The sequence below is a fragment of the Carcharodon carcharias genome, chromosome 11, assembly GCF_017639515.1.
Source record: "Carcharodon carcharias isolate sCarCar2 chromosome 11, sCarCar2.pri, whole genome shotgun sequence".
In the NCBI taxonomy this organism is placed as follows: domain Eukaryota; kingdom Metazoa; phylum Chordata; class Chondrichthyes; order Lamniformes; family Lamnidae; genus Carcharodon; species Carcharodon carcharias.
Window position 1 is genome coordinate 111,643,807 of NC_054477.1, and position 17,265 is coordinate 111,661,071.

Genomic DNA, 17,265 nt, shown 5'->3' on the forward strand with positions numbered 1-17,265 from the left:
TTGCATAGTGTCACAGTGACACTACCCAGATCACATCGGTTTCCAGGCACAGGCAGCGTCATGGGCTGTTACATGCATGGCCTTCACTGTGATCCTCATTGACATCTTTGAAGAGTGCCATAGAGTGTACAGGTAGCAGCCTGTGCATTGCCTATCCCTGGGGAGCTGACGTATGTCTGCATAGCATTGCTAGAAGCAGCACTACACAAACAAATTTCTACCTCTAGGGCAGAATTTTCTCGTCAGCATGCAGGGGCGGGCCCCGTACGCCAACGTGTAAAATGACATGCAGTGACATCGGGCCTGCGTCCCAACATCACCATGCATCATTTCGATCTTTCATTTGGCAGGTGTGCTGTGCACCCACCAAACTGTCAAAGACCTGTTCAGACCATTAATACAGAAATTAACCAAATTGACACGGCTGCCCATCCAACCTTAAGGTTGGCGGGCAGGTGAAGAACCCAAGCGGCCTTTGCATTTTTCATGAATCCTCATCCACGGGTTGGATGAGGTTTCATGAAGGGTTTAATAATTAAATAAATATTTTCTCCACACTTCATAAACATGTCCCAGCTCATGTGACACTGTCACATGAGGAGATATGCCTAAATAATTTTCATCTGTCTTTATTGAAAACTTTCATTCTGAACTTAATCTCCCTGAGGCAGCTCTGTGCCTCGGAGGTTTCTGCGCTCTTTCATGTGCATGCACGAAAGAGCGCAGGCCCCGACTCTCCCTCCTCTCCCCACTTGCACAGGTAGTGCTGAGCGCTACTGGGCATGCATCACGTTGGACAGGCCTTAATTGGCCCGCCCATGTAAAATGGCGGCATGCAGCCAATCACAAGCGGCAATTGGCCCCACGCCCGCTCCTGACCAGCCTGTCCAATGGGGAGAAAATTCTCCCCCTAGAGTTTAAAAAAAATATTCTTGTTGAAGCTTTTCGGTTCCTAATGTAAATTTTTTTGATGCCATGTGAAAGCATTTAAAGATCTAAACGAGCACCATTTGAACTAAGAATTAAAAAAATATATATTGTAAAGCTCCACAAATAGGGACTGTGGACCCTGCTAATCTAAATTGTTTGGGCATATGTCTACACCTGAAAAACTGTTTTGTGTGGGGCAGACTATGTTAATAAAGGTGGATATTTTCTGGAATTGGTGCAAGACATTGAGGAAACTCAGGTGGAGTTTAAAAAATGATGTAAGATCTTCGCATTTCCTCAATCCTTAGCACTGAATGTGAGCCTTATCCTGATGTTTTGGTGAAAGCTTGCAGAAAACTGGGCACTTATCTTTGGAAGGTTTAGTTCTATTAAAAATAATTTGTTTTCATACCTAATGATTGCTGATTGCAAGTATACTGCTCAAACCTGCGTGATTTAAAAAAAAATGAACAGCTTACAGATATAGTTAATCTTCTGCTGTACTACTTTCTTGTTTCTAATAAGAACCATGTAAACTCTATCTCCTAGGATCAGTGCTGAAGTATTTATTGGCTAGACTGAAGAGAGGGCACCTGACCCTATGAATGTAAATGCAGAATAGCTCAATAGGGCTTCAGGAAGGATATTGCACGATTTTCTGGCATCGCTTCATATGCTCCGTATTTGAAACTGCAGCATATTCTTATAATTGTGAATCCACACTAATTTTCTGCAAAGGAAAGCTTGCAAAATTGACCACCAACAGTTTTAGCAGTCAATTATACAATAAAATCTCGTCCTTTAAAGTTGGCAAAGATGGTTTCCCCTGCCCACACCCCATAATAATCAGGAAGGATTGTTGTGGTTGATTAATTTACCTATCATTATGATTAACCAGCTAAAGGGATAAATTGCTATATTCAGGCTGAAAGGTTTAACACTTCAGAAAATGAAGTGGTAGTCTAAATTACAATTACTGAAAATTTGAAGGGTAACTCGGAAGAAAAAAGATGATCACAGATGTTTTTTTGTCAGAATGCAGCCCCTAAGGAGGAGTGATCCATGATCCTTGGTTAGGCTGCCACTAGCAAGTTCTAAAAATAGGACCAGTTTCTTACATAGAGTCCTATTTCATTCCTGACTTCCTAACTATAAAAGATGATGATCCAGATTACCAATGGTAATTGTTCAAATGCAAATCACATGCTGACAGCTGATTACAGACAGGCCCACAGTCACATAATCACCAATGTTAAACATCTACAGAGACCATCAAATTCAGTGATCAATCCGTAATCAGTTGCTGCAGTCAAAAGCATTAGCAGAGCTAGATTTCTACAAGAGTTTTGATCTTCCCATTTGTGCATAATTTCTGCTATAGGAAGAGAAATAGCCTCTTTATAACCTCCTGTCTAAATGATGTCACTAAGCTACCAAATGTATTTAATACTGTATAGTCCAACATGCTAAAGGCATCTAATGGGAGTTAAAGGGACTATGCTGACTATTTTCTTTAAATTGGGACCTCTGAAAGGCTACTTATTGGTCAGGCATTAGTGTTACACAATGTTGTTGCAAATTCAGTACAACAGTGCCACATTTAAAATTACCAAACCAACACTGTTACTTGTCAAACTTACAGAAAGCAGTAGTTTGGCAACAAATTCAAATGTAGCAGCTGGAGTTGAGGCAACAGATCATGAACATAGAAAGTGATCTGTTTACTGGCCCAGTTCCAAATACTTCTACAATTGCACTTCGATTTAGTAGATTTCAGAAGAGTACATTGAATGCAGATATAATCTAATCCTATTTAGGATCAAATATAATCTATCCAGAAAAATAATTTCTATTTAAAATAATTGCATAGAATGTTACAGGACGGAATCAGGTGCATGTCAATCAGCCCATCAAGACTAAACTGGTTATGGTCTCCACATAAAACATCTTGTCCAATCTCTTGCTCTCTCTCAATTCTCATTCTCTTTTAAAAGAATGTATAGGGATAGATTTTGACTTTGTGCTATAGTGAAATGGGCAATAGCTAATTAATAGGTGGATTTACATCCCTCCTGATTTTTATTTTCATTGATGTCATTATTGTGCAAAGTAAAAACATACCCCATGGATTCTGTTTCAACAATAAATCGGTTGCATTCTTACCACCTTCCATTTAAAAGATTTTTTGATCTAATCTTTCCTTAATTCTTATTGCTGTTATCCTATGCCCTTTTGTTGTTCTCTTGCCAACCAGTGGAATCTGACCCTAGGATCTGCTATCAGGTGAGGTTTGCTACAGGAACTGGACATTCCAGTTCCCTTTGGCATAGGCAGCCATTTTGGCACAAATTGAGTGACATTGTTCAACTGGTGTCAATGCCCATTGTGCCAGTGTTACTAATATAAGTATAAGATTTTTAACCCTTCATTAATCTTTACTGTAGTCAGCATTTATATTTTGGCAATTTTCTTATATTGCTCAAGATGTCAGTGTCAGGTAATGAAACATTTCACCTGTTTCTGTCATCCAGTATTAGTTTCAAGTATTCTCAACATTAGTGTAACTAAGTATATTTCCCTGCACTGTTCTTCAGTAAAGATCTTTAATTGCAACCTTCAAAGAGCACTTCACTAGCTGTTATTTTATACTTTCACTAGCTGATATTTTATACTTTCTACAGCCAGAAGTCCTTTTTATCTCTGAGTTTGCCAGCTTAATGCCAATGTGTGCCATATGAACATATGAATTAGGAGCAGGAGTAGGCCGCTTGGCCCCTTGAGCCTGCTTCGCCATTCAATAAGACCATGGCAGATCTGATTATAACCTCAACTCTGCATTCCCACCTACCCCCAATAACCTTTCATTCCCTTCCTTATCAAGCATCTATCTAGCTCTGCCTTAAAAATATTCAAAGACTCTACTTCCACTGCCTTTTGAGGAAGAGAGTTCCATAGACTCTCAACCCTCTGAGAGAAAAAAAATCCTCTCATCTCTGTCTCAAATGGGCGACCCCTTATTTTTAAACAGTGACTCCTAGTTCTAGATTCTCCCACAAGAGGAAAAACCTTTCCACATCCAGCCTGTCAAGACCCCTTTTATTCTTCTAAACTCCAATGGATACAAGCCTAGCCTGTCCAACCTTTCCTCATTAAAGAACCCTCCCATTCTAGCTATTACTCTAATAAACCTTCTCTCAACTGCTTCCAAAATGGAGTTTTTGCATCATGGAATGATTTTCTCCAAGCTCCACACCACGAGGCCATTCTCATTAGAAGTAGGAGGAGACTGCCACCCCAACCAATCCAGGCTGGATTTGAATTCCAGATTTCAGAGATGAAATGACGATCTGAGCTAATCGACTGACTCACTGACTCCCTGGAACTCTTGTTCTAAACAAAATTTTAAAAAACAATCAGGAGTCAAAGCAAAATAATGAGATTAAGAGAATGGTGACTATCAAGGAATGTCTTATTACCTGTGATCTAATCAACAAAATGAGGTAACCTATTAAACTGAAAGTAATTTGTAAATGTTGTCTAGACACCAACACCCTCACCCTGATTAGATTACTGCGTCCAATGGGAGATTAGATAATTATGAATTAGACAGCTTGGGGGACATTCCCCCTCCCACCCCCGGTTAAGGGGGAAATGTGGGAGCAGACACCGCTGGCCGGCCTTCTGATCGGCGCCCATGGTCAAGTGGGGGTGGGGTCGTGCACCGCCATTTTACATGGGCGGGCCAATTAAGGCCCACCCAGCATGATGTCCACCAGGAAGCGCTATGCACTCCTTGTGCAGCCAGGGCGGGGGGATTCCTTCAGCTGGGAGTGCGCTCTTTCGTGCATGCGTGCAAAAGAACACACAGATCTCCCTGAGGCAAAGTGCTGCCTTGGAAATCAGCTCTGATTCAAAAGTTGACAGAAAGGTAATAAAAAAATTTCCCTGACATATCCCCTCATGGGACACTGTCATATGAGTTGGGACATGTCCTTAACTTTTATTTAAACATGTGACAAACATTTAAAAGCCCTTATGAAAACTCATCACACCTTAAGGTTGGACGGGCAGGTCCATCAATCAAGTTAATTAGTTTTTTAATGGTCTTAATAGGCTGGTGACAGTTCGCGTGTGCAGCCGATTCGGCTTTGCGCCGCCAAACTGAAAGTTTAAATGACGCGGGGTGATGTCGGGACGCATGCCCAACGTATCTCCAGGTCATTTGGCGCATCGATGAGCGGGCCTCGCCCTTGCTCGCCGACCAGAAAAACCTGCCCCTTGATTTCTACTTTCTTGTTCTGCCTTCTTAAAATGCCACTTTCCAGAGTCCTTTTTGCTTGAGTTTCTTTGAGTATTTTATGGCAGTGATGGTGAATAAGGAATGCAAAGCAGGTTTTTTGTTCATCATTATTTTGCTACCAGCAGTAATCCATTTAATGGCTTAGTTCTGACTTTAAAATGTTGATTTGGTAATGGGGGTTCGATCTTCTATAGCACAATGATGTTTACAAGTGGTTGCTAATCTTTCATGATGATATCAGTAACGATTTTTATTTTCTATGTGATTGTTAGAATGAACAATCTTCAGTAAACATTATTGAAATAATTGAATTGTTAGAGTTAATCAACACATAATTGTGCATTGAGAAGGTGAGCTAGCAGTTTGATTTAATTATACAAAATGATGCAACTGTAAACTAATTATAACAATGGATAACAGTGATATAATCTATTAGGCCACTAATATACATTTTTCCATGAGCTAACATTTTTGTGTGGATGAATATGACACTGCTTTTCCCCCCATTTCCATACTTCTGCACAAGGTGCAGTGGAGAATTTAATATAGACTACGCACTCAACATTTAGATTTTGATATCTCATATATTGATCAGTCCCTGACTACTTGATATAATTTCTGAAGCTGTCTGGGAGCAGGGGAGATGAGATCCTCCATTTGAAAAAAGTGTAAGATTGTATCAGGCTATAATACTAATTAAAAATTGTAGAGCATAACAGGAATGATATAAGGAATCCTCCCATTACTTGGCATTGTGTTTCCCATGTGATATGAAATTACTGAGACTCAGCACAGTTCTCAGTACACTGGGATAATTTAAGCCTTTATCAATTCATAGATTCCCCTTTCTTGCTTAAAACAGATTAGTCTTAAATATGTTGATTCTAAGCAGGATTTTACCCTACAGAACTAACTTTGACTTCTCACGTTGCAGTTAAGGTAACGATTTTGGTCATGTGTCTAATCAGAATATCTTTAACTTGATTGCAATTTTAGTTCCAAAGTGAAAGATAATCCTTAAAATAAGCTGCATCATTGCGATTTGTGAGATTCTAATGCTGTGCGTGGTTATTGCAGCCTTAACCAGCAGTCTAAGACAAAAATAGAACAGGACAGCTTAAACTGAAGTATATCAATGAAGTAAACTTCATTGCATGTTTTTCACAACTAATGCAGGCAAGTATGGAACACATATTTTCAGGATTTAAAATAGTTAAATCCAGAAACTGTTGAACCCATTCAAAACCCAGAGTTAAAATTGGACCCAATATGTCAATGATGAAAAGATAGGTTTTACATGGATAGAAAGGATTCTGCTTTCTCAAAGTATCCACCATTAAGGTGGCTGCATTTGTTGCCAATGATGTTTTGACTCGTATACACCTATGCAGAAAACATAGGGTAGTAAGATGCATAATTGGGCAATACTGATCCAGCGTTCTGCCTAAAATGTAATTTGAGTAGTAGTCAGACAGTGCAGCATTCCAACTGTGACTTCATACAATCAATCTACACAGATTCCAACAATGAGATGCATTTATTTAGCATCCTTAATGTAGCAAAATGCCTCAAGGTGCTTTACAAGAATGTCATCAGACAAAATTTGACACTGAACCACAAAAGAGGTATTAATTTGGTCATAAAGGTAGGCTTTAAGGAGAACCTTAGAAAATGAGAGAAATGTAGAAATACAGAAAGATTTACTGAGAAAATTCCAGGACTTGTGGCCTAGATAGCTGAAGATATAACAATGTTGGGCCAGTGAAAACTGGAGATCCTCAGGAGGCATGGAGGAGTGCAGAAATCTCTGGGGGTTGCAGGCCTGGATGAAGTTATGGAGATAGGGACAATCCTGAGTTCAGATAATGGACAGTGCTGTAACATCATCTGGCATCCTGGCGCATGTGCAGAAGGTTGATGTAATTGGGTTGTCTGAGAACTTTAAGTTCTTGCACAATGATTAACCGCACTGTGTAAGGTAAATGATATGGAAAACAACAAGCACTTAACCCATCTTGCATGTGAGATGAATCTCAATGCTGTTCACTCCTGCTGGTTTCCATTCTGTAAAACAGAATACAATTAAACTGGAGGAGATGAATCGCTTTGGGTGTCATTCAAAATCCTTAATATGCAATTAAATTTGCAGGTTAGATTAAGAAATGACTAACTGTGCTGAATCATGGTTGAAATGTTGCTTTGTGACAAGCTCGGTAGTTTTTCCTGTGTGCAACTGTGGCTAAGTTCTTTATAAAATTGTATCAGCTTCATGTGGCAAAGGCACTTTTTGCTCTGGACCTTAGGGATATTGTATCAGTAGCAAGTTTAAGGAGCTGCTTCCAAGTTTTAACTTGAGCAAACATAACTAAAAGTAAGGACTAGTGACGGTGTACAGATATGGTGTTGCGAGTGCAATTTGTGTATATACTCCCAAAACAAGTCCAGTCTGTACACCAGGATGTACTTTCATGAATAAAATAAATTGTGCAACAACAGGTCCTTTATTCCAATTTATAAAATTCCTTTGGGTGCAACCTTTTTATGGAATGGATCTGTTGTGAAAGGTGTTCCCAAGTTCTATTTTAACCTATGAGATTTAGCCAAAATGTAGCTTATCTCTTGTGTTGTGTGGTTCAAAGATCTGCACATCTCCATATTTTAGCGCAATGGGAGTCTGTAAAGTTATAATGTTGAACAGCAGAAAAAAAGTAAAAACGATTTCTCAAATTTTATTTTTTGAATCGCTCAACAAACAGCAATATTCTTGTTTATAATGCAATTATTAATGTGACAAATGAGCTTAAAATATATAAATAGAAATCTTTTGATAGTTAACTATTTGGATTGGGGAATTTGGGGTGGAGAGGGTTAGTTGGTTTAAAAGGGACACTATCCAACAAAAAGATATCAATGGAAAATATTTTTCTCTGCTTTCATTTAATATCCCATCTCCATGTACTTTGTTATTGCAGCCAGTTACTTATCAAGTTCCAGCTTCCTGCAAAAACTTGGGGGAAAAAAAGCCTTACAAAACAGAATATTTGTCAATGTTCTTTGGCAAATGCACATTTATTTACATGTTCTTCTCTTGTGTTTTTATTTGTAGGTTTCTACCGAGTAAAGGCCTGGTGATGTATCCACAGATAGGAGACAAACTGGACATTATCTGTCCCAAGGTGGACTCCAGGATTACTGGACAATATGAATACTTTAAATTGTACCTGGTGTCGAAAGACCAAGCTGACAGCTGCAATGCTGTGCCCAGCCCCACACCATTACTCAATTGCAACAAGCCAGATCAAGATGTCAAGTTTACCATCAAGTTTCAGGAATTTAGCCCTAACCTTTGGGGATTGGAATTCAAAAAATATGAGGACTATTATATTATTTGTAAGTATTAACAATTTTTTATCTTATCTTGCCAGCTTTGAATTAATTACAAGCTCTTTAAAAAGTCAAAAAGAAAGACCTGAAAGAACTTGCATCCATAAAACATCTTTCGCCATCTTAGGACATCCCAGAACACTTTAGTGAAGTTTATTTGAACTACAATCATTGTTGTAATGTAGCAAATGTGGTAGCCAATAATACAGCATGGAGAAGTGCTATTGAAGAAAATGACCAGCAAATCTGATCTTTATTGGATAAAAACAAAAAGCTGCGGATGCTGGAAATCCAAAACAAAAACAGAAATACCTGGAAAAACTCAGCAGGTCTAGCAGCATCGGCGGTGAAGAAAAAAGTTGACGTTTCGAGTCCTCATGACCCTTCCACAGGGTCACAGTGAACATATTCATTCAGTTCTGTTGAAGGGTCATGAGGACTCGAAACGTCAACTCTTTTCTTCTCCGCCGATGCTGCCAGACCTGCTGAGTTTTTCCAGGTAATTCTGATTTTTATTGGTGTTGGTTAAAAGATAAATATTGACCAGAACACTAAGAAAAGCACACCTGCTTTTCTTCAGAGTGTTTCAACTAAGTAAGGAGTCTTTGAGGTTTGTGATTATAGTGGTTTTCTGTTTTGTTTCCAATCCCATTTATTTGAACTCTTCTGCCTCTGTCAGTTCCCTGCCTTGAAGTATTGCTGTAAATCATTGTGTACATGCAGCTGATTCTGCAAATAAGCTGTTATTTTCCTTTTGCAATCCACATTGAGTTAACAGCTTGCCTCGTTTATATAAACTTGGAAAATAAAAAAGGTCACTTCCTTGTACCCAAATGTGCGCAGGGAATAAAACAGGCACAGAGAGCCAAGATGGATGGCAGCTTATTCCACACGTTAATCACTTAGGGTGTAAACGGAAGTCTCGCCTGGAAAATGCCGCATGCTGAATTTCAATCCTCGTTAAAATGTGAACACAATTTTCTTCTGTTTACAATTCGGTCACTAATTCTAAAGCAGAAGTCTAATTATTGCCTTAAGTCTTGGCTATTTTAAAAATGTGAACAGGAACTGAGTGCAAAGAGAAGTAACATTTTAACATGAGAAATCTTTAAACAAAAACAACTGACTGTAATTAAACATGGAATATGTACAGCAATACATGAATGAAATAAGTCCTAATGTCAATTTTTTTGTATTAACTTCTCCTTCAGTTTTAAAAAAATATTCTATTCTCATGCTTTAAGATTTGAAATCACTAAGGTGAACAATTTCAAGATAGAATTGGATGATAAGTAAGTTTAACCATTAGCTAAAAGAATGCTGCAATTTGTAAAGCAAAGCAAAAGCAACACAGTTCTTACTTTGGCAAGTAAGTGATAACACCTCAAAGAAGTGTTCTTCAAATCTTTAGCGAGGTCCTGCCTGAATATCAACTTGGGGATGACATTTGAATTGCAAATGCTAAGAATATTAGAAAGTAGAGAACAAAATAATCCAATTTAAGCACTTCCTTGCATTAACCATGCATTATCTGCCTTACCATTGACTGACCTGTTTTATCTCCCTGAAGGACACTACCTAGAAACTCTATGATGCTTATTTATTAAATAATACAGCAACAATGGCCTGCATTTGAATAGCACCTCTAACACTGAAAAACACCCCAAGGTACTTTACATAACTGTAATGAGATAAAAATGGACAATGGGTCAAAGAAAGATATTAGGAGGGGTGAGCAAAAGCTTGGTCAAAGGGGTAGAATTTTAGGAGAGTCTGAATGGAAGAGACAAGGGTTTTGAGTAGGAATTCTAGAATACGGGGTCCAGATGTCTGAAAGTGTGATCACCCATGGTGGGATGAAAAGCGGAGAGAAGTGCAAGAGTCAGAGGAATGGAAAGTTTTGGCAGGCACTGTTAAGAGATGGAGGTGCATTCAAAGGTGAGGTGCAATTCTCCAGAATATCTGTTCTTTGCATATCTTCATTGGTCAACCATGGTCACTACCTTCCTTCAATCGCAGACTGCCAATCCCCAACCAACATACCCTCCCCATGACTTGTGACAGCATTCTCACCTTGGACTCAGAAGTCATGGATTCATGCCCCACGCCAGGAATTTGAGCACATAATATGGGCTGGCACTACAGTGCATTAATGAGGGAGTGCTGTATTATTGGAGGTGCAACTTTTGAATAAGTCATTAAACCAAGCCCTATCTGCCTTCTTAGGCATAAGATCACATGGCACTACTCAGAAAAGAGCAGGAGAGTTCTCCCCATTGTCCTGGCCAACATTTATCCTTCATCAAACTAAAATAGATGATCTGGTCATTTACCTGATTGCTATTTGTGGGACCTTGCTTTGTGCAAATTTGCTGCTGTCTTTCGGTATGCTGCAAAAGTGAGTATAGTTCAAATTATTTATCTGGTAGGTAAAGCACTTTGGGATGTCTTCATAACATGAAAGGTGTTATATAAATGCAAGTCCTTCTTTTCTTTGATCCTAGCACTATTTGTCCCATGGAGTAATATATGACCTTAAACTATTCTTATTCCTGTAAGCCTTAATCTGAACAATGTATTTTCAGCTGTTATATAACAGTTCCATTTAGCTATTTGAAAAAAAATAAGCATGTGAGAATGCAATCAAAATGTTAGATGTTCGTTCGAGGATATAGGACATGTTTGCTTTTGAAATTTCAGACAAGCTGAAGAAAAATATTGGTACCATAATCTTTAAAAGGCACTTATCAAAATTTCTTTATTTCAAGGTATAAAGTTCAAATTCTCTTACACTTTTAATGAGCAGCTACATTCATGATAGAACATGAAGTGTGTGACTATACAGCTTTAATTAGAATAGAGCAATGAAGAGTTGGATATGAGTATACTTCACAGCATTTTGCTTATGCTGCATGTCTATTAATAGTCTATAAGCAATGCTTCTCATACTGCTACTGTAGCTGTATGTCATGCATTGTATAAATTCCCATGCTGGTGAGCTGTCTGTTTTTCTAATCAGTCCTAAATTTATATATGAAACAACCTTATAACAATCTGGATTTAACAAGCTGAGACCTGGCTTGTCCTTGGTTCACAAATTACCAAGGCTGTGAAATTGGCCTTTAGAGTTTCTCCCAGCCTTGCTCAGTCTCCAGTTACAGCACCTTCATTAATTTACAATCCTTTCATTGCTCTAGTAGGACACATTTCTGACTCTGGGACTAAAAATGAGAGAGCATGCAAATGCTTTGGGTCAGCAAGTAGATCTCATTAGTTCAACTTACAGTTGGATGATGATTACTTGCTATAACAGTGTTCAGAACATGTAACATTTTGAAATGTTGTCTGTAAAGTGTTGTCTGATGGTGTCTGACTTAATTAATGGAACCCAATGGCTGCACAAAACCAAACCCTAGAGCTAAACCCAATTCTAAAGTTGGGAGACTGGTGAAGACCTTTCATTTGGTGATAGATCCTGGCAGAAGTAGGCCATCTAGAACAATTCTAATAATTATTTTAACCGAATCCTGGCTTTGGCTTAAAGCAAGAGGCACTTAACTTATAGCTTATGATATGACTTTAAGCTTTCACCTTACACAAGACATTTAAGTGCTATAGTTATGAGCAACACAGTGATAAGGAATGGTGCTTACATTATGTGTGGAATCATAGCTATTTCTTATATGGGAACCAACGACAGGGAATGTTATTAGGCATGGATAGAAAGCTTTAAGTAGAAACTGCAGTATTAAAGTTCCTGAAAAACTGATAACGAAAATAATGTGGGTATTATTTGGAGCGTAAAATTGTTTTTCTAAGTATATTTTCATGTAACTGGCTACACTTTAAATTCAGTGACATCAGTTAAGCTAAGGACAGTGAGCATACATGAAAAGCAAATGCATAAAAATATAGAAAGTAATAATATTGAAAGTAAGACTTACTTTTATGCCTTTCACAACCTCAGGGCATCCTAAAGTGCTTTATAGCCAGTGAAATGTAGACAATTTGTACACAGTAATAATCAAATAACCTGTTTTTAGTGATGTTTGTTGAGGAATAGATATTGGTCAGGGAAGAACTCCCTGCTCTTTGTCGGATAGCATATGGAACATTTTACTCCCACTAGACAGAGCAGAGTGTTAGTTCAATGAATTATTCAAACGATGGCACCTCTGACATTGCAGCATTTTCTCAATATTGCACTGGAGTGCCAGCCTGGATTATGTGCCCAGGTCTCTGGAATGGAACTTAAACCACAGCCTCTGACTCAGAGGCAGTACAGCTATTACTAAGTGACAAACAAAAATAAATAAAACAAATAAAAACCTGCAGATCCTCATGTCTGACCCTCTTGGAGATCTGCAAAAGTTATTGGAGTTATTGTGTAGTAAAATGATCATTTGGAATTTGGAAGATGGTGGTCCGTTTTTGTCCTGAATCATGTTAATTGGTGGTTGATTTTAACTCACTTTGCTCCCAAATGGCAGAAATCAGGGAGCTAAAATGAAGCAAGGGGTGGAGAGGATCTCTTTTGCTCCAGGATCAGGCTGACAATTTTATATTGTAACCGGCAAGGACATGCAGCCCATGTTGCCTGGCACTGCCTTAAATACATATGCAGGCAGCCAGGGCCGGAAGAGGCACAGCAAAGTGAGTTTTCTTACTGTTTTTTATCATTTTCCTTGAGGTAGCTGTATTCCTCTGGGACCACAAGGAAATTTTCTGACTCCCATATTTTGGGCTTCCCACTCCCTCTCAACTGGGAATCCCCTCTCTAAGAACTTACCTTGTGCCAGTGACCATTCCCCCCTGACCTTGGTGGCAGCATCCTGATGTTTGACTTTAACAGGCTGGTAGCTGATTTCTGATAACTCCCTGGTCTTTCTGGTCAGCAAAACAGTAAGTGACACCTTAATCAGGTCCTGCAGCTAAAATTGACTAAACCTTCCTGCTTCTGATCCTTGCTGCTCGCTTTTCCATGTACCTGCATGGGAGTTAAAATCAAGCCCCACTTTGTCTTAGACTACTGTATTCACAAATACTGCTGTAGAAAATATGTAGATTTGTTGGTTCTGAAGCATAGGCGATATATTTAGTGGAACAATGTGGAGTTCAGAGCTTTGGATATTGAAAGAGATGTCAAACTCAGCCATCCCTAGTGTCACATTATGTATGGAAATACTCCATGGCCTGAATTTTTTGGCCGTTGGGCGCTTGCGATTAGCGAGCCCAGGAGCGGCCAGGAAACGGACCCCCGACCGTGATCGGCCCCCAACCGCGATTTCACGCTGGCTAGCTAATTAACGTAAGGTTGGATGGGCAGCAAAACATTTCATTTAATTTTTACTTTAATGGCCTGTTAATTGTCAGCGGGTGCACTGCCGACTCCGCACGCGCCCACTGAATGAAATATCGTGCATCATGTTCTGATCGAGTGGGTTAGGTGCACGTTTGCCTACTCAGCACAAATTTCAGCCCACTGTCCCCCGATCTTTATTTTTTTAAATCTCCTAATGGAAATTTCATCCCGACCTGGGATGAGGTTTGATGAAAAAAGTAGAGGCCAACTGGCCAGTTCGACCCAACCGCCAACTGTAAGGTTGGACGGGCCATGAAAAATCGCAGTCAATTGTGCCGTTAATGGGCTTAATTGCCCTCTCAATTGTCGGCGGACGCGTTTCTGACTGCTGCGCGTGCCTGCCGAGCGAAATATCTTGCGTAATTTTACACCTGATCGGGTCGGGCGCGTGCCCGCTTGCAGGATGTAAATTTTTGCCTCAAGTTTAATTAGTTGAATCCCACAAACTTATTTGCTAGCCATGCACCTTGATCAGAACCGTTTTCCTCAATGTTGTAATGGTCAGGATGACAAGGCCTTTAGAGGTGACATTTAAAAAAAAAAAATCTGTAATTGAAGTAAAATTCGAGAGATGTGGTGGGAGTTGATTCAGTCTTCCACTGGAGATGACAATACAAAATTCTGATATATGCAAACATAATCCCGCTACATTCAATGTAAAGACAGCTACATAATATCAATGGCAGTTTGTGTTGTACAAACATTATATTGTTGTTTTTGATCTAAAAATGCACGACAAACACATGTTTTATTGAAGCAGACAAGTGGAAAATTACTCTAGATTCCTACCGAGAAAAGATTCTCCTTGTAAAGCAGTAAGGTTCATCAGTGGGGCACAACCTGACTGTGGCACTTTATTAACTTTACTGGAGGACTGTTTGTAGTCAAAGCAAATAGCTTCATGTACATCATGGTTTTAAAACCAGCTATTGTGCAGGAGAGCGATGTGTTTTCTCATTAGTTATGTTGTATTCCAAACTGTCAGTTGGCATTAACTCAGTGAATGTAGACATTGACTAATCAAGGGATGACCTCCCGCTTAAAACGGTACATTCTGCCTGACTGGAGCCTTAGGGTAATCATTAGGTCATTAATATCATTGCTTGTGTTTGTGATTGGATGGTTTTCAAAAGTGAAAATCACTGGATTGAAACTGGCTGATTTTAATGCTTCAGAATTATTTTTTGATTAACCCTTTGAGAGCTGGTCTTTCATTTCTATACTAGAATCCTAAAGTGATGATCAGATTACAAAATTTCTTATCTGGATGATACCTAGAGCATTGAATGTACAAGTTTTCAGAAATACCCATTAGTTCTGATAGAATTCAAGGATTTGCTATCCATAGTTTTCCAACCATTAATTTGATGATTGGGAGATTGTGGAGAAGGAGAGCCTGAATTCCTGATTTGCTTTATGTAATTAATTTGGGTATCTGTGTTTTTTGTACATGATAATCTTTTGTTTGCATTTGTTTCCAAAGCAGCAAAAATATTCAGAAGCTAAATATTTGGGTACTGATTTTGCACCACGTGGCATGAACACGCAGACGTTAAACATTCTCATCAAAATAAACTTGTCTGTTATTTATGTATTAATTCATTCTTTTAAACATATTAATGCCTTCACCTTAAACAGAGAGAGGGTAAGCATTTATCTATTAGTATCCCACAGTGTAATTTCAGGGTCTTTGTTTTAGAAAGAGATGATTTCAGTAGTTATCCTGTAAAACACTGCTCAACTTTATATCAGCCACCAGTATGTATTTAATCAGGTGAATCATTCAATAGGGAACTGGGTCAATCCATAACTCTATGTGAAATGGTGGATTATAGATGACTTGGGCGATGAGAGGAAGTGGGTGGGCTGAATAAATTTTTTGGATTTTAACTCTTTGATTTTTTTCCCTGTAATATCTGCATCCCAGTTCTGATGAATCATCTAGGTGCAGTTTGAGATTGTGCACTCTAGTCCATTAACAGTTACAAATTGAACATTCAGAATTTTGCATTGAAATAGACAGAACTGGTTTCTATCCCTACAAATCCCCTTACAATGCACACAGAGTCTATGTGACCCCTTCAGAAACAGTTAGGCTGTGGTGCACCTAAGCTTAGCAGGGCTCCTGCTGATTAGAAAAATATTCCCTGGTAGCTTGGAATCAAACTGAATTTGACTATTGGTTTGTGCAAACGCAGTTTACACGGCTGTTATAATGACCAACTTCACATCAACACTGTCACATTCTAATGGATTCCTGTTACAATGTTACATGAGTTAAAGATGACAGTGATGGAGAATGCAATACTCTTTTCAATCGACACATGTGCTATTGAGTAAATTACTTGTACAATAATTAGAATCGCACACTTAGAATGTGCCTGCTTGTGCATTTAACCGCAGTGCTTTGCTTACATTTTGATGGCTGTTGGCATCTGCCCTCATGAATCCACCTCCCCCACTGATAATGTGGAGCAGCTTAGGCCATGGAATCCTGTATTTCCCATCCTAATGCTGTCTGCAGTCAGCCAGCAGGAGGTGTGGTTGAAGCAGGACAAATGATCACTGCCAGCTCTTCCTCTCCTCAAATGTGGCTATTTCTGTGAAGCATTTCAGTTAGCAGCCAAATTGAGAACCCACTGAATTCAACCGAAATGCTGGGTGGCAGCTGTGAATGGGAGGCATTTCTGACTAAGGCTAAGATGAAGAGAAGAAATGTAAATATCTGGGGTGAAAATTACATCAACCGACTGCTGATAAGAATCTAAAGTGGAATTCAAATCATACCCATTGTGTGAAAGGAACGATTATTGTATCTTGTTCATTTATAGCCTAAAAAAACTAATTGTAACATTTGAAGGAGCACATCTTAAATGTACAACTGCATCTTTTTCCTGTTTAGCCATCAGCCAAGACAAGTTAGGCTGTATCATCTAAAGAACAAGAACCTAGAAATTCTGGCTCCTTTTGGGCACAGAAATAGTGCCACCTGTGTTGGGCAAGGAATTGGAGATGAATCCCATTTCCAACCCTTTCTGACCATATTGCAAAATTTAGGTTTGGAAGGGATGTCAAATAGATCCCCCCACTGGCTACCACACACGCGCGCACACAGACGTTGGCAGGATACCGGTTGCAGCCCAAACAACCCATGGACTCCACTGCATACAGCCAACAGTAAGCACTTGGGCTCAATACAATTACCATACCACAGGCCTCCTCCAATGCCTTTGCTTTCACTGTAGAGGAAAGCAAATTGAAATATCTTCTGCCATCCTTCTCCATCAGG

At 39.1% G+C, this 17,265-nt stretch overlaps 1 protein-coding gene across 1 annotated transcript in view; it reads left to right on the plus strand.

Moving 5' to 3' along the window:
- The window catches only part of LOC121283970 (ephrin-B2-like), a 59,624-nt gene that overhangs the window by 19,556 nt on the left and 22,803 nt on the right, over nt 1-17,265 (plus strand). Inside the window, exon 2 of the mRNA XM_041198819.1 lies at nt 8,337-8,620. Coding sequence (XP_041054753.1) covers nt 8,337-8,620 — 284 coding nt within the window. The remainder of the gene's footprint in view (nt 1-8,336; nt 8,621-17,265) is intronic.